This window comes from Pyxicephalus adspersus, chromosome 6 (genome assembly GCF_032062135.1).
Source record: "Pyxicephalus adspersus chromosome 6, UCB_Pads_2.0, whole genome shotgun sequence".
Lineage (NCBI taxonomy): Eukaryota > Metazoa > Chordata > Amphibia > Anura > Pyxicephalidae > Pyxicephalus > Pyxicephalus adspersus.
Window position 1 is genome coordinate 14,529,344 of NC_092863.1, and position 27,947 is coordinate 14,557,290.

At 40.2% G+C, this 27,947-nt stretch overlaps 1 protein-coding gene across 1 annotated transcript; it reads left to right on the forward strand.

Moving 5' to 3' along the window:
* Positions 1-1,964: 1,964 nt before the first annotated feature.
* Positions 1,965-26,342, forward strand: PPP1R9B (protein phosphatase 1 regulatory subunit 9B). The gene is given in 9 exon segments (XM_072414695.1): positions 1,965-3,389; positions 8,384-8,516; positions 15,091-15,211; positions 18,687-18,791; positions 19,350-19,485; positions 20,503-20,532; positions 21,068-21,495; positions 22,003-22,099; positions 22,877-26,342. Coding segments are annotated over 9 exon segments (2,253 nt in total). The 5' UTR covers positions 1,965-2,240; the 3' UTR covers positions 22,931-26,342.
* The last annotated feature ends 1,605 nt before the right edge of the window (positions 26,343-27,947 follow it).

A 27,947-nucleotide genomic window follows, 5' to 3' on the forward strand; every position in this document is an offset into this window, starting at 1 on the left:
AAGCTGGGTGATCCAGCAAACATGGAATGGATCTGGTACCAGATTCAAAACATTTGCTAGCAAATAGCAAATTTCTTTGAAGGTGTGTAGGTAATGTAATTGTAGCTAACTATTTAGACTGGGTCGAGGATCATGCAGAACCAGCACTGCTCATTCACACAAGTAGTAGGAATTCACACTCAGCTAGTTTTGCCCAGGATTTGCCCACAGCTTGAAAAATCTGCCCTCATTATTTTCTAGGTCAGTGTGTCATCCTGATATCCCTAGCATAAGTATGGGCTTTGACCTCCTAACATATCCCCTTGATAATGAAAAAGTTCTCTTTCTGTTTCTATGACAACCTAATGCTTATATTCTATGACAGATCTCTTACCCTGCAGAACTTACAGCCAAAAGCTAATGTCAGGATAACAGGACTGGGTATTATATATATGATGTGGTTAACTGGAAATATTTTCAGTTTTTTAAAAATCATCGTTTCATGACACAAGCAAAAAAAAAAAAAACATACAAATAAAAAATAATAAAAAAAATAGTAATAAAGGTATATGTGGTCATATTGTTACACAAATACATATATGATGAATATATGGGTGTATAGTATATATATTAACATGGTGTGCATGTGTATATAAAAGCATTCACAAGCCCTAAAAGGCACAGACTCGAATGGAAAAACAAAAGATTTCTCATTTGTTGCTTTATTGTCTTAACGTGTGACCAGCACTTGCTATAATGATTCTTGAGTTTACCAAACAATAGCGGTACTATAAAGAGTCTGCATGCTGTCCGCATTTCATATAATGTTTTAATTATTTTCTTTGAAACCAAAAACATAATGGTAGTTTACCTGGCTTCCATATAAAGCATCTGTAATTTGTATAAAACCTCTCAGATTGTAAGCTCTTTTGGGCAGGGTCCTCTCCTCCTCCTATGTCATAAAATAAAAGGATTAGCCATCCTTTTACATAACTATTATACAGTACTTATATAGCACCATCATATTACACAGCAAGGTACAAAGTCTATAGTCATGTCACTAACTGTCCCTCAAAGGAGCTCACAATCTAATGTCCCTACCATAGTCATATGTCATTAACGTAGTCTAAGGGAAAACCAATTAATCTAACTGCATGTTTTTGAGATGTGGGAGGAAACCCACGCAGAAACGGGGAGAACCTGCAAACTCCATGCAGATAGTGTCCTGACTGGGATTCGACCCTGGGACCTGGCGCTGCAAAGGCTGGAGTGCTAACCACTGAGCCACCATGCTGCCCACAATAATGTTAAAACTATGGTGATATGTTTGCTTTAAGAAACCCCTATTTAATGTACAGCGCTACGTAATATGTTGGCCTTTTACAGTTTACTAATAATAATAACAATAAGCTCCTTTGGACGTGGGAAATGATGAAAATGGTTTAGTGTTCTTTGGGAAATGCACTAGAATAAGTTGACAGTGTGCAAAAGAGTAAAAAAATGATCGCTTGCAAAAAAAAAAAAAATACAAAATTGTATAACGTGTAATAGCAACCAGTTCCTGTGTCAATATTAGTGGAAAATGTGAATATATACACATATATAAAAATGTAAACAAATGTAATAAAATGCATACATTTATAAACAGTGTGTATATATATATATATATATATATATATATATATATATATAAATAAAAACATATATATATATATATACACATACATAGACATAAATATATACATGTATTTCTCTGTGCACTTCCAGTTTGTCTTGTCACTTTAAACGATTATTCACTCTCCTCTGCCAGCCCACTAATACATTTTGACAGATGGATCACTCTTTTTTCTCTAATCCCTTCCTCCCTCTCTGTTTTTGTTCTGTTCCAGTAATTCTTCTCTCTATAGGACCCTGCAGAAACCTTTTTAGATTGCAGAAGGCAGGAAAAAAAGGGAGAGCTCAGAGAGGGGGAGTGATAGAGAAAGAGGAGGGGGTCACACAGAGAAAGGAGGAAGGAGGATGTTGCTTTTCATGATGCTAGTTTAGGCCAGGATGCATCAGCTCCAGTGACATGGTGGGGGACTGTGTTTGATAAGGGTGCTTCATAGCCGGCTACATCTTCGCACAGCTTTGTGACACACACCGGAGAGGATGCTCTAGTCTTGATGTGACAGACACAAAAAGCAGGAGGAGGTTGGAGGTAGAGGAGGAGGAGAGAAGAGGACTATGAGATCTGGGTACCTACGTCCTACATCCCAAAAATGATGAAGACAGAGGGTAAGACCCCAAGTGGGGGAACCAGGAGTTCCTCACCGCACAGAAATGCTTATGAGGTTGGGGTGCAAAAACTGCGCACGGGCAAAGATGGGGCGCTGGAAGCGGAATCTGAAGAAGCGCGAAAATCCAGGTGTAAATATGGATCCAATGTGCACCGCATCAAGAACATGTTCCTACAGATGGGAACAGGCCCAGCAGGAAACGAAAACGAAGCTGGGAAACCAAAAGAGAAGCCATCCCGATTGACATTGCCGCGGGCCGGCAGTCTGAATGAAAACGTCAACCATAGCGCCCTGCTGAAGCTAGGAACCAGCGTTTCCGAAAGGGTAAGCCATTTCGATGCGTCGGCAGATAAACCAACTTCCAAGTTGCAAGAGGCCCGCCGGGTGTTTGAGAGGAACCTACAAGAGAAGGAGACCACCAACAGAATCTTCTTGCGTAAAGAGAGAGGTGGCTTCCAAGACCGGAAGCTGGACGTTGTGGTGAGATTTGGTGGTAGCACAGAGTCCCTAGACAAGCTTGACACCGATGCCGTCTCGCCAACGGTCAGCCAGCTGAGTGCAGTTTTTGAGAACGCTGACCTCCGCAATAACATTCACAAAATTCCCCTCAAAAGCCCAGCTGGTCGCAGGACGAAACTTTTTCAGCCAGAAGCAGCTAAGGCCACTGAAGAAAAGAAACCCACAACTAAGACCATAGACGTTTCCCACAGGCCGACCTCAGTCCAGGAGATTTGTAAAATCAAACCAGTGGAAGTGGAAGAAAGCGGTGAATCAGAAACTGATGTGGTTAAAGAGACCGAACCAACAAAAGATGAAGGACCAGTCAACACAACAACTGAGAATGGTGGGACAGAAGCTAAAGGGGTAACGGCACGGGAAACAGAGCTGGAGGAAGAAGTGGAAGCAGAAGTTGCTGAAGAAGACTACAAAAGGGAAGACTGGTCCGAGGTTGAAGTAATAGAACTGAGTGCCTACAGTGGACTAGGGGAAGATTCGGGGGGCAGTGGTTTGGATGAAGACGAGGATGGTTTTTATGAACCGGTCACCGGTTGCCAAGAGATTGAGGGCCTCTCCGAAGAAGAGGAACCTGCTTCTTCACGTAAAATACGGTTCAGCACAGCACCCATTAAGGTAAGCCACCAGCTAATAGACATCTTAGGCTATTTCATTCCCTGGTACTGGACAATAGAATTGATATTGTTAGTGATAAAATATTTTAAAAGCAGATCAGTTCTACAATATTTTGATTTAAAGATGTCAGATATGTGGCATGGATCCACCAAAAGGTAACAGGAAGTGTTGTTGGCCAACTAGACACCAAATTAGCCCTTTTACAATGATCTGTTATTGTTTCATCGTGCTTAAACATGGTTCAGCTTAGCCAGAATCCTTCAGTATAGACAATCATTAAATTCCAACATCATTAGGTTCATCATGTCAGCAATTAATGTGAGAGGCTCAGGAGTGTATTTTTGATTTGGAATATAGGCCATAAATTCCCAGAGTCCTCTGCAACAAGAACAAGACTCAATGTATGTCAAGGCATCTAGCCTTGCCGAGTCTCCATGACAGCTAGAAATGGAGATCTATCTAGGCTGGTATTGTTGACACAAACAAGCTTGCTATCGGTATTTGATAGTGCTAATGCCTAATATATTTACCTCACCTAAACCCTAAATGATTATTTTGTAGAATTTAGACAGAAAAGCAGTGGTGGCTTGGTCCAGTCTGCTCGTCTTTCTGTCTAGGTTTCTATGTATAGATCGAGGCTTCCAGCAAAGCTGGTGTTTTTCTCGGATTCATTACTGTACAACACTCTGAGCTGTTTGAATGTAGGAAGTGTGTGTCTGTTTGACACTTCCTGCTGCGGGGACAGTGGCAGGCTGGCAGGGTGTGTGTGCATATGGTGGGGAGATCTCCCCCCCAACTTCCTGTTATTGGGGCTATCAATGGTATACAATGACACAGCTGCAGTGATGAATGTAGAGCTTTTTACAGACCAGAAATATTTCATGGCACCCAGTTTAATAAGGCGTGTAGTAATGTGGTTAAAAATGTAGTCAGCCAAAAAGTAGTTGTCTACTTCTGGCTGCTGGGCATGACCTTCTGTTTTTCAAAAATTGTCATGGGTTTAGAAGTGTTCAATGCTAGGCCACATTCCTTGGTCCTCTAGTATATGATAAAAAGTGACTGATTCAGTCTATGCTTATAAGCCATGTACCCTAAAGCAATCAATGGTGCTAATCAATAAAAGATCAAATGTGATCTGGTTGCAAGGAAACAGCTATTTTTGGGCATACTGACTAGTGGCCCGACTATAGGAGCCACTGTGATCCTTACTTGAAGCTACAAGGAGTCCACATGCAGGTATTTTCACTTTTGCCATTTTCATAAAAGGATTTTGCGAATCTGAAACTGGATTATGGATAGCAAGACCATCATTTGGTTCTCAGAGCTGCCTGTTGAAATAAGAATCCCTGAGTCAGTCCATCGAAAAACGGTAAATTCACTACCTGGTACGTTCTATAAGGCCCGGGCCACATTAGTATTTCTTTCAGTAGTGACAGAATCACAAAGGGTTTACTGTCAATCTGATGTTCCTCCCCCTCCTGCCATTAGGGTTCTGTAACATTTCAACCAGAATGGAAATTGTGTCCATTGAACTGGAGGCTGCACTTTAGTAAGGTTCAACCAGCTGTTAAATATCCAGTTTATGGATCTTAAAGTGAGTCTAGTGAAATAGAAACCAGGAAGCTGCCATTTCTGATTCTTTTGTAAAGATGGGACTACTAAAAAGGTCATTAGGATCTGTGGGGACGTGTCATACAGGTGATTCTGCTGCTGGTGACCCATCACCCACATATCTCAATGGGATCACTTCCTTGCTAGCTTGCTCAACTTCCCTTGCAAGAGGAAGCAAATGAGCAACATCAGATGGCTGACTAGTGAGGGGGCAACTCCATAAAAACAGGTAAATGGCCTCCTAGTGGTGCTGTAGTTAGAAAGTTGGCAACACCAACAAGAGATCTTATGTCACATGGACTCTAAACTGGTGCATGATGGCCAGTTTTGCTACTGGGGACACAAGGGCAAGGTTAAGCAGTGAAGTAGGAAAAGTCTATACCAATGGATGCTTGTTCCAGGTTAGTGACTCACCAGTTGGTGAACTGGAGATTAAGGTCCAATGGCCCATACCTTGTAGAAATAGCAGGTTCCCCTTCAATCATACACCGGATCCATCCATCTAGCAATGAGCTCTGTGTACTAGCTAGAGCAATTACAGTCCCACACTACCTGTTGGATTCCATTTTTTGTAATGTGGAGAAGTTACACCTACACACTAATAGAATCCCCATACAGGAAGCTAGAGGGGGTAAGTCATCCATCCATGTTTCATTAATATACTGGATCACTATGGTGGACTGACCCAACATTTATTTTTCTAAACGTTTTAGAACCTAAATAGCATATCCAATGTTCCAATATATGCAAAATAATTGCATCCCATACAACTATTACTGTTTATTTTCATAGTGCTGATACCAATACAACGTCCAGTATGAAATGTAAGCTACAATGAATTAGCTTTCCAATTGGTTTCCAATTGCATTTCAGGTTTGACATTGAAATAATATCACAAAATCATTCTGCTACTATACCTTGCATCTTTCACATTATATTGTGTTTGCTATGTCAAAGCAAAGTCATTATCTATGCTATGTCATTATCTATTTCTGTTGATCCTATGGAATGCAAATAAACACAAAAGTCTGATTCTAGCTTACAGCGGAAGTTTTTTTACTATCATGTGATGAGTTGTGGTTAACAAGCTGTGATGTATGATAGAGTGCCACCAGGAAACGCACAGAAGGCTGTGTGTACATCATATGCAAACTAGTATCACATTGTGTCATGCAGAAATGTGTAACACAAAACAAGAAATAGATGTTGCCAACCATGTTAGAAGTTGTCACTTATTTCCAAGAACAAATGAAATGATTTACATATTAGTTGGTCACCATGAACATGTTTAAGATTTTGGTATTGAAATTCCTAAACAGTAATATTTGTATTACTTCTGCTTACATTTGATTATCAATGTAAGAGCTTACAGTTAGTTGACCAACTTTACAGATCAACCAGGCCAGAAACAGCTTTAGAATTTGCAGAATGATAGCAGAGAAGTGAAATTTGTACACATTGAATTTATCCTCCTTATATATAATACTTACTTTTTCAGATGTCCCTTACTGTTACACAGTGTCTGATCCCTCTCCATTACATGCGGTGCTTCATCCCTTTCTATCACATACATCACCTTATTCCTCACTACAACATGCCATGGATTATTCCTCTTTTTTACAATCATTGGCTCACTCCACTCTATTGCATGTAATGCCTCATCAATTTTAATTACACACGGTACTTTATCCCTCTGTATTAAATACAGTATGCAGTGCCCCATGCCTCTGTATTACATGCAGTGCCCCATGCCTCTGTATTACATGCAGTGCCTCATCCCTCTCTTTTACACAATTTATCCCTTTCAATCACTCACAACACCTCATTCCTCACTTTAAAATACCTGGGATTATTCCTCTTCTATGCATATTGCGGCTCAACCCACTTTGTTTCATGTAATTCCTCACCTATCCAATTATACCCAGTGGCCCATACCCCTGTATTACATGCAGTGCCTCATCCCTATCTTTTACACACTTTATCCCTTTCAATCACTCAGAACACCTCATTCCTCACTTTAAAATACCATGGATTATTCCTCTTCTACTTCTTTACATATAGTGGCTCTTCTCTTTTTTTTGCATACAATGCCTCATCCATCTCAATCCCACACAGTGCCTCATCCCTCTGTACTACATGTTATTCCTGTACCTTTTTAGCTCTGGGGGATACCAAGCACTGCTGGTATCCCCCAAAGTAAACAGCCTATACCCCTTTAGTAAATCAACCTCAGTGCTTCAAACAACCATACAGGATCTGCTGTGTTGTTCCCTATAGATTTACTGTAGGTCCAACTATTTTTTTTACATAATGTACAAATCTGTGTGTATTAGTTCTAACAAAATGCATTAAAGGATGTTGCTGGCTTATCAAACCAGTAGAGCTGCCTTGGAAGCACTCACTAATCACATGTAATGCCTTGGACAAGTATTAGGTATGGGGGCAGGAAGAGTGGCTCCACATTCTCAGTGTCTACCACTTATGGATCACCCCTGATGAAGAGCAGGGCTAAACATACAGTCCATTTACACCTTTGTGGTGCATTAATGCATGTGATTTGTGTTGTGCATTGCATTAAGGCAGTCCAATGAAAATAAATGGGCTGCATACATACTCCAACATGCCAGATACATTGCATTGCTAATGTTTTGGGACCAGAATATGGCAGCTCATCTCACATGCCTTCCACAAGTTGCAGTAATATAAGAATCACTGCACTGCAGAAGTGTAACTGGGTCTCAAGATATTTTATTTATGTATTTATTTTTTGTTTCCATGGTTTTTATTACCTTTGAATTATATAAACAATACAAAAAGTGAGGAGTGTAACAACTAAGGGGGCTTGGTTGTAGACAGTGGTTCTGTTTTTTTTTAGATTTATAATAGCAATAAGTAATAAAACCCCAAAATGGGGCCATCTTCTTCTTAATTTATAATTGTGTAAGGTAGGGAGAGGGGTCCGAGGAGGAAGGTTACCCGGCTGAAACAATGGTTCAGCATATTGATAGGTCTAGGGATGTCTTTCTCAAAAGATAGTCATGGGGAGTTTGGAGTTTTAGTAGTTTCTTTAGCCACTACCGAGATAAGGGTCCTAGGTGTTGTAAAATGTTAAAGGTTTGTTACAGAGTGGTTTATCATTAGATATGATACAGTTAAGCTTGTTTTTCCAGAAGAGTTTTTCTTTATCATAAAAGTCAAGATTTGCATTCAATTTTGCTACCTTTTTCCAAACCAACAGCTCATAATTTCTCCATCATATTCTCATTTCCAAGATAAATAGATGATGACTAGATGATAGATAAATAGATGTAGTTCCTTCTAATGTGCAGTGATAATGAATTAATCTGATTTTGCATTGAAACTAATGATGCTTGTCCAACCAGGTGTTCAGCACATACTCCAACGAGGAATATGACCGCCGCAATGACGATGTGGACCCCATGGCTGCGTCTGCAGAATATGAGCTTGAGAAACGGGTCGAGAGGCTGGACCTCTTCCCTGTAGAACTGGAAAAAGGTAAAGCACACTGAATACATCCATGCCTTAAATTACAAAGCTAATAACTGTTTTATTGTATGTGAGCTTTCATGTTTTATGGATATTAAATAAGGCGAGAAGAGATATACTGTGTTTGAAGGGAGTCCTAAATATATCTGGTACATAGGAACAAATAACTCTACTGATCTATAATATAGGTCAACAATCTAGATTGCCCTAGACAGAAATTTCCAAAAAGATGGAGGGAGCTGCATTAGTATCCTAACTTGTTCACTGAAGGAATGTTAAATGGAGAACAGTTTTTTGCTTTGGGACATTTTGGACTTCTTTTTGGACATGTTTTGGAATTTGTGTTAGTATGTGAAACTTGCTGAATGGTATACAAGTATACTTTTAAATTGGGATATAAGAAGTAATGGGTGCACTTATGATTGTATGCTGTGCCTTGGTAATCTTATTTATGAATATTTCTACTTTTATATTTGTGTATATTTATATTTGTAAAATTAAAAGTTGAACAGAAAGATCACAAAGGTTTTTTGGTATCCTGATCAGAATAGGTCTGTATTTGGGGAGAAGGGTCACCGATGACCAAAGAAACTGATGGTTTTTATAGGACACTACATAGGGATCTTGGACTGACATGTAGTGGAGGAAGGGTGGGTTGGTTGAATCCAATAAAGTTTAGCATTTACCATTGGAGATGGGACTTTGAAGTAGGCTGGCTGGGGTTTGAGTGAATTAGGCCCCAGAGCAATGGACTCAGGAGTGTCCTGGACAAAGGTGCAGTGGGAGTACCATTAACAATCTGTTATAAGTTAGGCCCAAAAACTGGAAACCCAGGAGTGACCCTGTCAAGCACCAGCAAGCCTGAGAGAAAGGTTGAGCTGAAGTCAGAAATTTACTAAAGGAAGCCTAAGAGAATTCGTCACCAAAGGTTGCACTGTAGTGACCATGGAAGCAACCCAAGGCGAGGACAGAGTATAATATTGGTTGTCCATGTTCTCATTTGATTGTCTAGCTGGTATTTTGGTAACCCCTTTATGTCCTGATCCCCGCTGTCTACCAAGCAAGTCCCTACAATATATATATATATATATATATATATATATATATATATATATATATATATATATATATATATAATTTTTAACCATACACACTGAGGCTCACTGGATGTTTCGTTCAGGCTGTTATCAGATAACTGCGTTGTATGGAAAATAGTTAATGATCAGAAGAATAGTCATCCCAAATGCTGGAAAAGATGACCATAAAACAGGAAATATTAATAATAATAAAGATGTATTGAAGCCAATTGTAAACCTAAAAAATCCTCCAGTAACTTCATGGTAACTGCTCCTAATATTTTTAATGGGGCATATTTGAAATGGGCACCATACACATCACCCAACAACCATGGACCACTATAAGTAGATTCCTACACACATGCTTTTTTTTCCAAACTCATTGGCTGCCAACTCAGCCTGAAAAAATAGTTCAACCAAATCTAACTATTGTTCAAGCTGAACTTATGCCCTAAAGAAAATTCTGACTCTTGCCATTCATCCATCTTGGTTCTCATCAAACTGTAGCTGTTTCTTGAAATTAAATGTTTTAATTTTCATTGATCCAGCCAGTGTCCCAGTCCTCAACTCCTAAAGGCTAGGATTTGTGGGTGTGGGAGATTTCTAGTACCACCTATGTTCTATTATGATGACATGGGTGATGATGTCTACAAGAGGGGCACCAACAAGACGGGTGGCAAAGGAGCTACCTGTGGAATGGGATGTACCTGGCATTCACATTAGCATGTAAATAAATAAATCTGGGAAATCATTCTAGTTGGAACAGGACAAAAAATTCATTAAAACGCTTTTACAGTAAAATGGAAAATAGTTAGAACCTCTGTCCATTACTTATTACATGTGGGTATGCTTGACCCAGTGACTAAAAAATGATTCGAGCTACCCATAATGCAGAATTTCCCGAGCTACATACTTCTAGGCCATTGACACAGAAAGCATTGAAACCAGAGGGTTAGCGTGACAGACAGCTAACATTTTTAGAGGGAGGTCAGATTTGGCCCCCATATATTATAGGTTTGCAGAATAGGTCCCACCAGATCCACATCGAGAATGTACGTCTCTATACCCCACCCACTAATAACCAAACCCTACCCATTTTGCCAAATCCTTTACCCTACTGCATTCTGCGTCTGTCAGCAATTATTCTACGAAGGTTATAATTTGCCAGAATTAGCGGTTTCCCTTGAGATTCCCAGTCTAAGGTCTGAGGGTAAACAATAATGTGTTTGATGTCTTGCCCTCCCTAATCTACAAATGTAATCTTCCTTAACATGGACTCCAGAAATCAGAAAAAAAAAATCAGTTTATTTCGGAGAAGCGTTTGTGCTCCAGCTGCAGCCCCCTCATCTCTCGCTGCAATCGATTAAACAAAACAAATGGCACTTGTAGGCAATGTGCATTCGTTGTTCTGAATTGAAGAGCAGGTCCGCTATTTCTTGTGTATAGGGTAAACCTTAACTTCAAGCAAACAGCAGAATACACAAATGAAATATTTACAAAGAAGAAAATTTACTAGCTTTGCATTTGTGTTACAAAGGGACTGTAGGCAGACCAGAGAATTCAAGGGGACTGTAGGGGACCAGCTGATGCAGACCAATCTCCATTGGATTAATGGTCCTCTGCACTTGGAAATGTTTCTGGGATGAGACCTGGATGATGGATCTAGGCGAGTATATATTGATCTACAAGGCAAGAAAACATTCTTGAGATTGGCTTTAAAGTATACCTAAAAGTACGTCTCTCTGTCCTTCCAAGGTTGATTCAATCTCTTTTTTTTTGGCCTTGTAACCAATGTCACTGGGACTGCAAGTAAGTAACATTTTTAGTTGGCACCAACAGCTAAAAGAAATCTTGCAATGGGGACAATTCTGGTAACTGGACTTTTCTGATAATAAATATTAGGAGAGTGACCTGACTTTGGAGATATCTCCACTTATTTCCTGTTGTGTCCACATATAGGGGCCAATGGAAATATTTTGAATGAAACACAGATGACGACTCAAACAACTAAAAAGGATTCTCACCATTACCTACTCCCAATTCAAAATGGAAAAACATTTTGTGTTTAGGTTTTATTTGACTTTCACAGGAAAAGACTAAGATTCAATATCTATACGTCAGTATATTTTCTTTGGTGATTTCCAATCTAGGATGTGGGGTAACTCACTTTCTATAGTGCCTGTTCATCACCCACTTATTGGAATGTGAAAGGACTGGTTGGTTGTGTTTAGCCCCCAGGCCAAAGATATTTGTTCCACCTGATTGCAGAAGAGCGGAATTGGGGTAGATGGACATGGTGTCCACTTCAATATTAAAGGGGTAGAGTATATCTACTGTTACCATTGCTGAGTATTTTGTGTCCATCCTCTAAATCCTCACTTTAATGGTTCATGTCAGGATTAAAATCTGTGATAAACATATCCATAATTTGTGCTTCAGTGTCCCATAAATTGCTGGTGGAGTATCCTCCAGGATGCTCAAAAGATCTAAAATTGCAAGAATCTACCCAACTCTATCATTTTTGGGGTTGCTGGCCCATTAGGTGGTATTATCCTACCATTTATCTTTAAAACCTCAACGATATTTCATAGAAGATGTATTCAATCTAAACTTCTATTTCTTCCCTTTCCTTTTATGAGCACTTTCATATCCTAGTCATCATAAACAACTAGCATACATCTATTATTCCCTCTAAAATGTTTTATTGCATATTTAAAGAGAAGCTTTTAAGCTCAACAAAGGATCTTCTAAGGGGTTTCCACAACATTAATGTATTGGTTTGTACATGCCCTTAAGTGAATTTCAAGAAATGCTTTTCTTTATTTTTCTTCATTCAGTTCAATGAGGATTATTTTTTGCCCTTGGGTACACCAAAGAGTTTCTCAGAGGACATACTTGTGCTTGAATAGAGATACACAGTAAGGGTAATTTGTTAAAAGGGATATCTAGATATAAAGACAACCTCTACTGTATCATTGAACCCTTCTAAATAAACGAGGGATTTCTTCCCGCCTAGATCTAAAGCGGCAATTACAATTTTCTTGGCAGCGTCACCTGTTGGTAAGGGATGGAATTTCTGCCAATAAAGCAGAATTGCAGGTAATATAATTTTGGTTGTGGTGATATTGAAAGATAAGGTTATTTAGAACCAATTTGTCTCCTGACTCCTTTACATCTGAGATGTTAGGTAAGAAGGAACATCCTTCCACATGCCTAATACTTGTCAGGGATGCAGAAGATATATTTATGTTCTCATTGCCCCCCTGCAAAAAAGGCCAATGTAGTTGTTATCCGTCGTCATCAAATACTCTCAGCACTTTCTAAATCAATTCTAAGTTCATGCTCTCTTTACTTTCCTGCAAGCCAGTAGCAGTAAATTTTCATAAAAGGAAGGAATGACAACCTCCATTGTATTTGGATTTTGTTTCGGGATTTTTATGTTAGGTTTATTCTTTATCTGAAGGGAATATCACACATGGCAGTCATAATACACGAAGGAAGCCCCCAGGAGGGCCGCTAGGCTTCCCCCACATATTGTACTGTAAGCAGCTGCAGGATTCCCGGGCCCCCATGTATATAATGCATAAAGCCTATGAAGAGGTTGATGGTTGACCTTTTAAAGGCTGCGTCAAGCCTCCCACTACTGTTGGATGCGTCATGATGCTCCAGGCTGTTGCCCGGCAACCATAGAGGTCGTCCACTAATGCAGACGAGAGAAAGGTGCAGTAGGACCGTGCCCGGACCTGACAAGCTGCATGGTCCGGGTTCTTGCAAATGTTTATCTCCATTGGCCTATTCATTTGCCCCTCAATTTAGTTTCCTTCACTGTCAGATAAGTCATAATGGAAAGCTCAATGTGGAATGTTCTAAAATTCCTAACAATCAATCAATGATTCTCTTAGGTTGTTATAAATAAGCTAAAGTAATGAAAATTGATTGCTTGATATTGGTTATTAGATATGAATGCCCATTCCAGAGACCTAATAAAGGGTTCTTCTGTTTGTTGGTCTGGAGATCAACCCCTAGCCCCTTTTGTGTCTTGGATATTCTTCCTGCGTTATTCACACCTTGGATTTTTGTATATTTCAGCTTCATCCGTCACTTTTTTCCTTATATAAAATAAAGAATGCATTATTTAGAGTAGGCTGTCATGTTGAACACAGCATGTATATGGAGCCAGGAAAGCAACTCAGAGATCTCATCAATAGAGAAATGCTGGGTGGTTGAACTCTCCAGCACCTACCAAACAGGAAATAGACACTTTGCCCCTTTAAATAAGCCATCATTTTTGGGTTAAGTTTTAACAAAAATAAAATTGCAACCATATGCTTAGACAGCTTTGCTGTTATCTAGGGTTCAGTTGCCACCAGGGATTCTATCTCCAGGACACAAAATAATGGAACTAAACCTTCTTGTCCTTAAAAGCTGAAAGCCGTATCACCTTAGCTTTTATCACTCCATCTAAGGGTAGTACTCAGAGATAGCTGAGAATAATGCAATTCAGAACCGCGTAGGCAGAGAGCAAAAGATTATTCATCCAGTCCACCCAGTATCCCTTTTGTCTGGTGGTCTAGACACCATTATTTGAGCCATTCTAAAACATACCCACTTTGGATTCTTTAATATTGCCTACCTACAGAAATCTAGATGTTTTTATGTACTAGTAAAAAGTTTATTACCTACCACATTGGATTTAAACTTGTTTTGGAAATCTAAATCTGAGTCGTAATAAATGAGATTGGTCATTAGCAGATTTTGTAACTTTATCAGAACTGCAGTATTTTTTAGGTAGCCTTATCACAGTGGTCCCCAGCCTTTTGGGTATTACAGACCAATAAATGTATGGACTGTGGACCGCCCATGAGCAGGGAGGCATGTGTCAAAGGGGAAGGAACTTTCCCCAGAGTGACGTCATGATGCCAGAACCCACTCACTGTCCCCTCACAGGTCTGAGCCTGGGATAGGAGAGTGGGTGGGTTGTGTCTCTGGACACAAACCACCCACCATCCTTAACCTGCGATGTATACGGGAGACATGGTCCACTACCCAACCGGGGTCCTTCCCCTGACCTTTCTGGGGGGTGTACTGGCCAGGGCCGTGGACCACAGGTTGGGGACCGCTGGTCTCAATGCTCTCGCAGCCCAGCTGTCTGGTGGCCGTGGCCCACTAGTGAGCCGCAGAACCTTAGCACATGATTGACTGATTTCACTTTTTTCTTGGAATTGTGTATACACTTGTTGTCACACGTAAGCACAAAAGATGTAGGATATTGCTTTAGAGATAATTTTTCAATGCAGTTAACAAAAATTTACTTTGCATTGTAAAAAAATATATATATGCGGGTGAAGTGCTAAAGTTTCTAAAACGTTTTGATTGATGATCTAATTGATGAATTGATGATCTAATCTGTGGCAGAAGCACTGCATTCCAGATTCTCTGGAATTGTTCACCAAGTTTTAGGACTTAAATGTTCACTAATTCAAATTGTTTTTTATCTTTCCCTGCAGACTCTGAAGGTCTTGGAATCAGTATTATTGGGATGGGAGCTGGTGCTGATATGGGTCTGGAAAAACTGGGAATATTTGTTAAAACTGTGACCGAAGGGGGAGCAGCCCATCGAGATGGAAGGTAATGCCAATAAAGAGCCAGTTCATTTTTATATGCTGGCCTATAATAGAGCATGTAGACAGAGTACATGTAATCCAGAAAAGGTATCCCAATTGAAGTCCAAGGGAGAAAAAGGTGCACTAAGCAAGTTCTTCTACATAAGTCCATTTACTACTGTACAATACCCATAACTCATATCACTTCCTTCCTTATCTGACTAGGGTAAACTGAAATGCATTGGATTTCCACACTTTTCACAAAGCTTGCTCAAAGACCATCATACTACAAAACTCTCAATGGCTTACATTTGGCTGTATTTATGCTTTCTTTACATTGGTATTCTTGTGATAAGGGTTTCCACCCCTGGTAGGTGACATAGGATTACCTGAGGCACAGAATCTAAGTGACCCCCTGGTCTTCACCAGAGCAAGGAGTGATGGGCCGGTAACCCTGGTGGCCACCAGACTAGTTTGCTGCAAAGAGGTCACCAGGTCACGGTCCCCCAGGCTCTCCCCACCAGATGTCTTCAGTGTGGGATTGGGTTCAGGAATGAATAGAGAATCTTCAGATTGTTGGAGATAAAGTTCAGTCTATCATCATGGCTTGAGGACAGTTGGGAATGGATGCAGGATGAAAACTGTAGTAGTCAAAGAATGGCGACTGAGAAGTAGCAGAATGAATGTCAACAGTGTAGGCAAATTCAACCATAGGAAGGAAGGAGGACCGGTCATCCTGGGATGCTGAAGAGGAGCATCTAAAATATTGTTCCAGAGTCCGGTTGGCCTTTCAGTCTGACTTTGTCTCAGAGGGGTACCCTGAGCATAAGGAGATCCGGATCTGCAATAGTTGACAGAGCGCTCGCCAAAATCTAAAAGTAAACTGGACACATCATTCAAATATAATTTCATCAGGGACCCCATGGAGTTAGACAATTCCCCCTTAAAAGGGTCTCGGCAGTGGAGACTGCAGAAGGTGTTCCCTTCATAGGAATAAGGTGTGCCATCTTTGCCATTCTGTCAACCACTACAAGAATGGAATTATACCCCAAAGATGGAGGTAGTTCAACTATAAAGTCCAAAGGCCTGAAACTGTAGATCCCCAGAGAAGCATGCGGGCAAAGGTTCTTTCGGCTCAGGTGCAGGAAATGATGATGGTGGTGCAATGGGTAGACCGGCTGGATTGATGTCAGAGATTGGATACGATTTTCCAGCTGATAATGCCTCTCTGGACTTCTTGTACAGAAATTGTTCAGAGATTTGTTTAGATTTCATCCCATGGTGAGCCATTCCCACAAGCCTGCATTGTGGCTGGATCCTTTTGTTATGGGTGCCTCCACCTGGCAGGTGACACGGGATTACCCGAGGCGCGGAATCTAAGTGACCCCCTGGTCTTCACCAGAGCACCCCGCAAGGAGTGATGGGCCGGTGACCCTAGTGGCCACCGGACTACTTTGCTGCAAGGAGGTCACCAGGTCGCGGCCCCCAGGCTCTCCCCACCAGGGGGTGACAGGGATCAGATGACTTCAGCGTAGGAATGGCCATCAGGCTGGAACACAGCAAGTCAAAATAAAGTATTTGAACAGGCCGAGGTAAGTGCAGGCAGCAGACAAGGCAAGGTCAGGTAACAGTCCAAGGTCAGGGCAATCAGCAGACGAGGCGATAAACCTAGGTTCAACCCAAACAATCAAATCAGAACTGAAAATTTGCAAGCAGAGAGGCAGGAAATGCCCAGGATCCTGAGTCTGGCAATGGAGAGGTTTAAAAAGGCCCAGCAGCCAATGGCAGGACAGGGTTGAATAATTTGTTGATTGGCTGCAGCGTCTACTCCAGAATCCCCTTCAGCTGTGCACCGCTCCAATTTCTGTGCAGGGGATGCCGAGAACAGTGGAAAATTCACAGCTAAAGGGAGGCAGGTGATGCTGCAGCTTGTTGAGCAGATGCTCTGCAGGTGGAGTGGTAACACTTGCATTGCTGATCAGTGATGAAGTGTCCCCTTACATGGGTAGTCATACAGTTCTTCCTTACATTGGTGGTCATTTAAAAAGTTCCTGTTACATGGGTGGCCTGAGGGGGGTTTGCCAACTTTTATTGGTTGTCAGTGGTATATTGCCTCCTTACATTGTTGGTCAGTGGGAAAGTGCTGCCTTACATGGGTATTGAAAGGTGTATTGAACTGGGGGAAAGTCCTGATTTAAGGTTACTACCCAATGTTTATTGAATTTTCAAGTAAGGTACTTAAGCTTTAACATTGTGAGAGGAAGCCTCCTTAATCACAGGAAACCCACTCAAGTATAGGACATTACCACCTAGCTACCATGCTGCCATACTCATACTGGATGGGACAGAAGGTTGCTGGATATGTTAACCACATGTAATACATTTCCATTTAAATTAGGGATTGTCCAATATAAAAATGTATAGATTTTCTGTTTTATATTGTATCCTCATAAAGGCCTCCAAAAGTGATTTATGCAGATCATTAATTTTCATCATACAGCCCTTGACTGGCAATCTGTCAATATGGGCATTTGTCAATGGGAACAGAGTAGGCTGATATGGTCTGCTCACCTTCTGTCAGCAATTAGCTGAGCTTTTCATAGACCAATCAGCAGCTGTAGAACTCTGAGTGCTTGAAACCCAATGATGGTGACATTCCACAGATGATCCAACAAATAGCACCCTGGGGTGGTTTACAGTAACAAGAACAGCTGCCCATAGCAATAAATGAGGCATGACCTTTCAAAAGAAAGCAAGAATGACTGGTTATCATGGGTAGCTTTTCCATGTTTCTTTGTTTTTTTTTTATTTAGCCCCAGAGTCTAACACTCTCATAGATAGTGAATATACAATATTTGGCCAATATTCAGCTTCATAATGTATGGTTTGATGGGTTTGGTGACGTACACAGATCCCTGACCTAAAGCCCTACTAGAACTTATAGCAGATAAGGAACCAACTTAACACTGTGGCTTTGGGGTTAGACCTGTTACCTTTGCAGCACCGGGTCCCGAGTTCAAATCCCGGTCAGGACACCATATGCATGAAGTTTGTATGTCCTATCTGTGTTTGCATGGGCTTCCTTCCAAAGATATGCAATCAGAAATCGTCATTATACTCTAACAATGGCAGGATTAATTTTAAACAGAATTTATGTAGCGCCAACATATTACGCAGCGTTGTACAATAAATAGGGGTTGCCAATGACAGACAGATACAGATAGTGACACAGGAGGAGGAGAGGACCCTGCCCTAAAGAGCTTACAATCTAGGAGGATCAATAGATTTTATGCCCCTTTGAAGAACTGGTATTGACATGGGTGGACTTTGCAGATAAGTTGGTGCTATATAAATACAAGATTATATATATAAATAAATGTATAAATGTCCTGAAGCTTACAGCTATTTGTTGTAAAGTATATTTCAGCAGTTTTGTGAAATGATTTGCATTATTATTCCTGACACACACATACCCTAAATTGTATTATTGTATTATACAGGATTCAGGTGAATGATCTGCTGGTAGAAGTTGATGGAACCAGTTTGGTTGGTGTCACACAATCCTTCGCTGCTTCTGTTTTGAGGAATACCAAGGGACGTGTAAGGTGAGACATTTTAGCATTTTATATTTGTCTCTGAACTGATCCCTATATTGTAAAGTCAGTTTCCAGCATAAAACACACATATGGAAAAGTCTACAACCCCCAGATTCCGGATGATTATTGATAGGAACCTCATACTGTTATTGTTGTATTCTTGCTGCACTATTTTTGTCAGTTTTTGAATAGGGGTGGAAAGCCAACTAGTTAAGAAGATGTCACCAGACATTGACCAACCAGTGTCAGGATTTGGAGCTTTTATAATTATGTAATGCTACTTTTCCACCTTACAAATGAACCTGGTGCCAGGCTTTGGACGAGTATTGACATAATCTTAGAAAGAAGAATCAATCTTTAGCCTTACTGACACATGTAGTTGCTGGCACTGTGGAGAAATTCTTCTTAAAAGTCAGCTCACTTCCTTCCACCTTCCAGGGCTCTTGTTCTGCTGGGTAGGTGAACAGAAATAACCGAACTGCTAGGAGTTAATATTGAAGTCTATCTACACTTTTGCATTCACTTAACATTAATATTTTAGCGATGGTTTTGGACTTTGTTTGTAAGGTTCCTGATTGGCCGAGAGAAGCCCGGAGAGCAGAGTGAGGTGGCCCAACTGATCCAGCAGACACTGGAGCAAGAGAGATGGCAGCGAGAGAACATGGAACAACGCTACAACCAGTGTAATGAGGACGATGAGGAAGTAAGTGTGTAATATCCATCTATCTATCTATCTATCTATCTATCATCTATCTATCTATCTATCTATCTATCTATCTATCTATCTATCTATCCATCCACTATCTATCTATCTATCTATCTATCTTTTAATCTATCCATCTATCTATCTATCTATCTATCCATCCACTATCTATCTATCTATCTATCCATCCACTATCTATCTATCTATCCATCCATTCGTCCATCCACATCTATCTATCTATCTATCTATCTATCTATCTATCTATCTATCTATCTATCTATCTATCTATCCATCCACATCTATCTATCTATCTATCCATCCACATCTATCTATCCATCTATCTATCTATCTATCTATCTATCTATCTATCTATCTCTACCTGTCTGTCTGTTTGTCTGTCTATCTATCTATCTATCCATCCATCCATCCATCCACATCTATCTATCTATCTATCTATCTCTATCTGTCTGTTTGTCTGTCTATCTATCTATCTATCCAACCATCCATCTTTCCATCCATCCACTCATCCATCCATCCATCCATCCACTCATCCATCCATCCATCCACTCATCCATCCACCCATCCATCCACCCATCCACCCACCCATCCATCCATCCATCCATCCATCCATTCATTCATCCATTTTCCATACATCTATCTATCCATCCATCCATCTATCTATCTATCTATCCATCTATCCATCCATCCATCTATCCATCCATCTATCCACACATCCATCCATCTATCCATCCATCCATCCATTCATCCATACATCTATCTATCCATCTGTCCATCCATCTATCCACTCTTCAATCCATACATCTATTTATCCATCCATCCATCCTTACACCCACCCACCCACTCATCCATCCATCCATACATCCATCCATATATCTATCCATCCATGCATCTATCCATACATCTATCTAACCATCCATCCATCCATCCATCCGTCCGTCCATCTTATTACACTTATTACCTTAATTTCTGAACTCAAAATAGTATTTGGTGTCTCAGACAGGAGAGTATGATGCTGAATACCAGGATATACCTTCTGGAATGTTCATTATACTACTACAGTTATAAATTAAACCTATTCTGTAAATTATTCATGGATTAATATTGCAGTATGAGATGTTATATTAAGTATACAATATTAGATGTGTGCTTTGTGTGGCAATCAATCAATACTTTCCTAATCAAAAATCAATCATTTTACTTGTACCTCTTGATATTTCAGCTGAATTCAGACAAGAACGACATCATTGCTAGGAATTTACATAAATTTATTTCACCTGTCACCTTTATTTGAATATATTTATCTTGGTGTGTTAAAATAAAATCTTTTTATGTATATATTTTAAATGTGCATTGCTTATTGCTGGAGATGATCAATGAGATGCATAAAATTTGACAGGTATGCAAATCACATACAAATGTGAGTGTGTTCACTTATTACATACACAGGCTTTGTATTACTTCTACTCTGCAAGTCATTGTCAGCCAACTCATTGAAAACAATGCCCTGCATGTGCAGCTGATATCTGGGTACAATAAATACATATTGCCCTCTAGTGGCGACTCTATAAATCCCTCTTTTACTGATGGCAAAATATAAAAGAGAACATGTTCAAATAGTGCCACACATACTAAAAAAGAGATTTTGGGATAGCATATGCTTAAATTACACATATATGCTATAAAAATTATTACATTACAAAAAATGGAAGAATAAAGATGCTAGATTACTTTGAACTCAATGTCTTCTTTGTCTGTTTAGCTGGCTGGGCTGGAGCAAGAGCGATCTCGCTGGAGGGTGGAGAAGGTGCAACTGCAGCAGAGTGTTCAGGAGAACAGGGAACGTGTAGAGAAGCTGCAGGGTTACTGGATGGAAGCTCAAAGCCTTTGTCAGGCAGTGGATGAGCATCTGAAGGAGACCCAAGCACAGCACCAGGGACTGGAGCGCAAGTACAGCAAGGCCAAGAGGCTCATCAAGGAGTACCAGCAAAAGTAAGTGTACAAATGTATTGCATGTGGCATATGCACAATAACTAAGCACTGATTAAGGAGAATCTGAAATGCATGAGATGTTATATTTGATTATAAATCACCAATTAAATTTTTCTTGGACTCTGCCCGTTATGGAATACCTTTAGTCTAGCAATAAAATTCTGCTCAGTGTTTTTTTTTATAAAGATATAGAAGATAAAGATAAATGGATGACAGAGATCTGATTGAATATTTATTTAATGATAAATCTAATTATGTAGATGGTCAGGTTTATACATGAGAACACAGTGCCAAAACCCTAAAACAGCCAATTCAGGAAATAGAAGGTGTTGATTTTATAAGGATACAATACCATCAGACACTAATTCTGTAATGGTACAACTAGCTAGAAATATAAAGTTAAAGAGAGAACTGGCTGTATCTGAAAACAAATTTTCATTTTCAACTCCAGACCCCCAAAAATTGTATTGGAATACAAATGTATTTATGCAACCCTTTTATTTGCAGGGAGCTGGACTTCATGAAGAAAGAAGAAATGCAGAAGCAGGCACTGGAAGAAATAGAGACTGCACACGCTGCAGAGATCCAGAGACTTCAGGAAAAGGTATCAGTAGCTAGAGTACAGCTCTTGTAGGCTGGCGTTTCATTGTGGTTACTTTCAGACCTGCACAGTTATACAGACTTCCCTGTACTGACGTCCATTTCATTTCTTGGTGTCATCATCTAGGCCTTTCCATCCCAAACTTATTGTTCCTGGACTTCCCCTTCTCATTGAATTTCAGTCTCCTCCAATTATGGAAGCTTAGTATTATACAAGTAGTCCCCAGGTTACATATGAGATAGGGACTGTAGGTTTGTTCCTAAGTTGAATTTGTATGTAAGTCGGAACAAGTAAATTATTTTAATAAATGCAATTAGGACAGATGTTTGTCTCAACATATTATTAGGCAGCGTTGTGTCAGTTACTGTATAAAATCCTCAAACAAAGCAAAAAAAAATTTTATGGAGCCTAGACATTTAATAACTTCTGGAGCAATCTGTGCTTTGATATGCAAAAAGAAAAAACTGCAGAGTTTGTCTTGGTCATTAAAGAATTACAAGGCCTTGCAGAAGAGCTCATTCTCAGCTTTGTTTAGCAAAAGATTTCTTCTGCAAGTCATGCCCCCTTCCCTCCATCAAGTCTCAGTCTTGTACACAAACAGAAGCGAAGCCCCGTTCGTATCTAGGAGTCGTCCATATGTTGGATGTCCTTGTATATGGATGGACTACTTGTATATGGGCATTGCAGTAACTAATATTACAGAGGCAGTTCAGGTAGCATTTATGGTGTTTCTCCGTCAAGGGTTGGTAATACTCATTTCTATTTTGTTTTCCATTACAGGTCACTGAATTAGAGAAGAAACTTGTGACCCTTCAGTGCCCTACTCCTCCGTAAAAGTATAAATTACAAAAAATAGAGAATGTTGGGTCCTTGGTGGCGTCTGGTTGTCCACCAGTGCAGGATCTGTGTCACCAGTGAGGTCTGCCCCCCTCCCCGTCTTATTTAATACTACAATGATTTAACGGGGGTGAAGTCTTTACTCACATCTGGACTGTGTGATTGTGGTTCTCTGTCAACATCTAACTGAACAACAGTGGGATTCCAGCTGGTTGTGTCGTGACTGCAGCTCTGTAGCCTGTGTCTTATGTAAATTTGTGGGCTTTAGGCCCATGATGGACCTTGGAATGTGCTACATGGCAAGATATTGTATTCAGTGACCATACTGGCTGTATCTCTTATGGACATGGGATCCTTTACCCCCTGGTGGCCTAGACAAAGACTTTGGCCTCTTCTCCTGGATTTTGCGTGTTTCTGTGCTGTGTTTGTGCTGGTGGTCTCTGTCTAATACCTGCCCTTGGCATCTCAAGGAAAGTATGTACCATTCACTCTTCCTCTGTTCCAAGGTTTTTTTTTTACATTGTGATATTGCTCATACTTTTTCTGCTTGCATATGACTTGAACAGGGTTTAATGGAGCAGCCATCTTGTTGGTTACTAGACATCACTGGGCCTCACTAATTAGGGGTTTAAGATACCACTATTTGCCACAATTTGTGCTGTCTCATCAGCATTTTCCTTATTCTATGTCAAGCAGAACTTGGATTTGTTTGGTAGTTGCAAACAATGCAGATATGTTTGATTCCTCGAATATTTAAATCCACTATGGTGGGAGACCAAGGCCACAAAAACTGTTTTTTTATTTACAGTTGGGTGCTTCTGGTAAGCCAGTAGTTGCATCTACCTTCTTGATTTTGCTCCTCTGTCACCCTTTCTACCTATGGATTCTTTTGCAATAGAAACAAATGGTAAACAGACCTGTTGACCTGTTAAGATGTTGAGATTCTAATATTGAAAACCCCAGATATATTAGAATCTACTGGGTGATTCAAAGCTTCAGCATCTACTCAAAAATCAAATTCCAGTTTTTGGTGGACTAAACCTTTACCCACCTTCTCAATAATTTACACAATTCTGCTGCAGCCCACAAGATGCCTGAATTCATATTGTACAAAATATGTAGGCAACAAGCAAGAGGACCTGGATAGCTGAGTAACTGAGAAATTTACATAAATTGTATGAATCTGACTGTATGAATGACTACATTAGCCAAATTCACCTACCTTGACCAATCCAACATTGGGATTTACTAGTATCCAACCCAATCTGGCCATCACATATTAAACCATCATTTTTATTACCCTTTCCTGCTTTGTGTTTCCAAAAACAAGCCCTTCCCTATCTTATAATCTGAAGGATGGTAATTGTTCTCTGACCTTGGACAAATACTAGGACTTGGGAACTAATATGGGATAGATATTATAGAGGACCAGATGTGACCAGGTCTATTTAAAGCTTGGTTAGAATATGGAGCCAGAAACTGTGATGTTCTTAGGTCCTCTCCTGGCTTTGGTGCTATGTATTGACATCACTATGCACCCTACAAGTCTCAGAACTGTACTGGAAGCATGTTCAATATGTTCCTCTGATGAACACCACGGTCCACCGTTAGATATGTATATTGGGCATCACTGGCCATACAGTGGTGGTGATCATTATAGGAAGCTTCTTGAATTAGAACAATAGGTAAAAGTTGATGTCCACTTAAAGGCTGAGAGCTGTTTCAGTATTAAAAGACATCTTACTTTTCTCAGTGAGAACAGGAAGACTGTCCTATTTCAGGTTCCTCCTAGAAGGTGAGGACATTATTTTACAATATTGGATATCAGTCTACATTGCCAACTAGCTGACATCAAATACCCACCTAGTCCTTATATAAAATGTTCGACTCTGAATGGGGGTCTGCATACTCTTTTCCTCAGTCCTAATCCCCTACTGATATGAAGTTTGCTACAATCCAGGCTTAGAACCATTTGTGGTCCCAGAAGTCCTTGCACCCACAGCTTCAGGACTGCTAATGCTGCCTTTCAAACGGCTGTGTGTGCAAGAACCGATTGTGCATCGTACATAGCAGTGACAATGAAAAGTGTGGCTTTTGTATGTGCGAGAGTGAATGTGTTTTAAAATGTATCACAGACGTACATCCATGATTATGAGCTTATTCAGTAAACAGAATACAATGAGCCCATGTTGACCCTCCTAGACTAGAGCTGCTTAGGAGAGTTTTAGTAGCTGAGCCAAGGAGGGGTCAATGATGGAAGACATTGAAGAGGGGCCATTGATGGAAGACATTGAGGTGAGTTTATTGATGGAAGACATTGAGGAGGGCCCATTGATGGAGAACGTTGAGGAAGGGCCATTGATGGAAGACATTGAGGAGGGGCCATTGATGGCAGACATTGAGGAGAGTTTATTGATGGCAGACATTGAGGAGGGGCCATTGATGGAGAACATTGAGGAAGGGCCATTGATGGAAGATATTGATGAGGGGCCATTGATGGAAGACATTGAGGAGGGACCATTGATGGAAGATATTGAGGAGGGACCATTGATTGAAGACATTGAGGTGAGTTTATTGATGGAAGACATTGAAGTGGGGCCATTGATGGAAAACATGGTTCTCCATGGCAAAAGCTACACAATCATTAATCAGTAGGATCAGTCACATGTGATTGGATCTTTGATTATTCAAGCTTTATCTAGGCACATGCTAGATTGGCCCATAGGAGGCCACATCTCTAATAGGTTTAATGATCATCTTCTACTCATAATTTCTTGCAACTTGGTAACATGGTTGAGCTACTTGTAATCTCCAGTATTTTCATAGCCTTATGTGAAATTGGAGTGGTGCTGGTTACTGAATATGCTCAACACATGTATGTACATTCCTCATCCCTGCTGTATATAGCCTCGAACTGTGAATCAGCTTCTAACGTTTTAGAAACATCTGCAACAAGTGCAATGTAGACGCACGCCTAATAACGACGACAATGCCACTGGTTCTGGCAAGGAAGCTGCCGGCAGCCATGTCAAATCCTGGCAATCCCTTCTAGTGACAAGAACAAGAGGAAGGACAGAAGGAAGAGGCTTCTGTGGTCACGTAACACCGAGACATCTGGCACTGTCCTTAAAGAGAAGAGGGTTGGGTTTATTTGTATATTTTGAACAAAGGGATGCATGGGGGGAGAGGGGTTGCCACTAGGGGGTATGAATGGGTAATATTAAAAGGAGGTTGAATGATACTGTGCCAAATTACTATCTGTCTATTTATTGGTATGTTATGGGAACAAAAAATGAATGGATGTAAATAGGAACTTTTAACGTGATACAGGATAGGTTGATGAAAAGCAAAGAATTTTGGGGGATTATTAATCAAAGCAAAGTTTGGCATTAAACAGACTCTGAACAAAGTGATCTTGTTACTCATGTTTAATGTTTATGATGTGTGTGTTGTTCAATGTACTAAAAAACAATCCCGGCTTCTTGAAGACTTGGTGTTTTCCATAACTGAATGGATTGGTGTCTTCTTGAGAGTTTCTTTGCACTTGTGCATCCAAGGGTACTTCAAGAGGCTTTCCAAGAAAGGGGTTTAACTTCATTAAGGTCACACCACTTTATATTGGAAAAGGGTCCTCATGTCCTTGCAAAGAACTGAATTCCAACAACAAAAATTTCAAAGATACTTGTAATTGTACAATTACAGATGTAATTTGAAGAAACAGTTAGGCTGCCATTGTAGACCTAATTAGAATAAAATGCCAGTTCTTTGGTTGTCTCTGACCTGAGTAAATCCGGAATAAGTCAATATAACAAGCCCTCAATGACTAACAAAACATCAACTTTGATCATGGATGCCCTTTTGGTCACACTGGTATATAGCTAATATATTTCAGGAAAATAACAGTGTCTTCTTCATCAGAGCTGTTTGATTGGATTTGATGTTGCCAATGCACTATAAATTGATTTAAAAACCAACATAAATAAAATTACATTACCACATTTACACAAGGTTTGGACCATGGAGAAAATCAATCAGGAATTTGCCCAATGCTGCTACAAAGATTGACGTTCTTTATGGACACCTACGTCCCATGCCGGGAGCCTTAATGAATAGGGAAATGTAATTGACCCAAAATGCTTTGAATATGCACGGCTTGACCTTTGTAATTGCCCCTTTTGTTTAGAACTGAGCACTTGCTATTTTTGTAACTTGTTCTTATACCAGTGTGCTAATGTGTAAAGAAAGCTCCCTGGTTTCCTGTCCTTCTTAATGGACCAGTAATATATCAGTGATCCAGGACAAGTATATGTTATTTCAGAAGCCCTCATTTCCATACTTGTTCATGGTGCCACTGATGACAATTGTGGGAACTGTCAGGCTTCAGGTAGAAGTACAAAGGACCAAACTTTAGCTACCTGTTGACCATCAATGTTAAGAATTTACAGGTTGCATTACCGGTATCTGTTCCAGAGGCAAACTTATATATTTTTCATGGGCATATACATCTCACTTGGAGATCAGGGGACCAACACAATAGTAACCAGAAGCAAGCTGGTAATTAGGGTTCTTATTAGGTAAGAGCATGGTGTGTGGATCCCTGAAATGCAGCACCTGCTGTACAGTCAGAATAATAGGCACCTCTGGGAAGGCAGACTGATATCTTATTCTGGCTTATTACATTCATAATAATGAAAATGTCTTCTCTTTAACTTGTCACTTTGCTGATTTAGCAAAAATAAATTGTAAACCTTCTCTGGTACATCTACACCCTCTCAGGGCTCTCTTTACCCCCCAGAGCTCTTGGAAATATTGGATATATTTAGGTGTGTAATTGTGACCCCTTTACACCCAGTATGTAATGTATATACAGTATGCTCCCTCTTCCTTGCTCCTGGGATTTGGGATAGTTTCAGTCAGCTCAGTCAGTATTAAAGAAGCAGTTTCACTACAATACCTTATCAAACCTAGAGTAGGCGAGGGATAAAATAAAATTAGTTTACTCTACAGAAAGTGA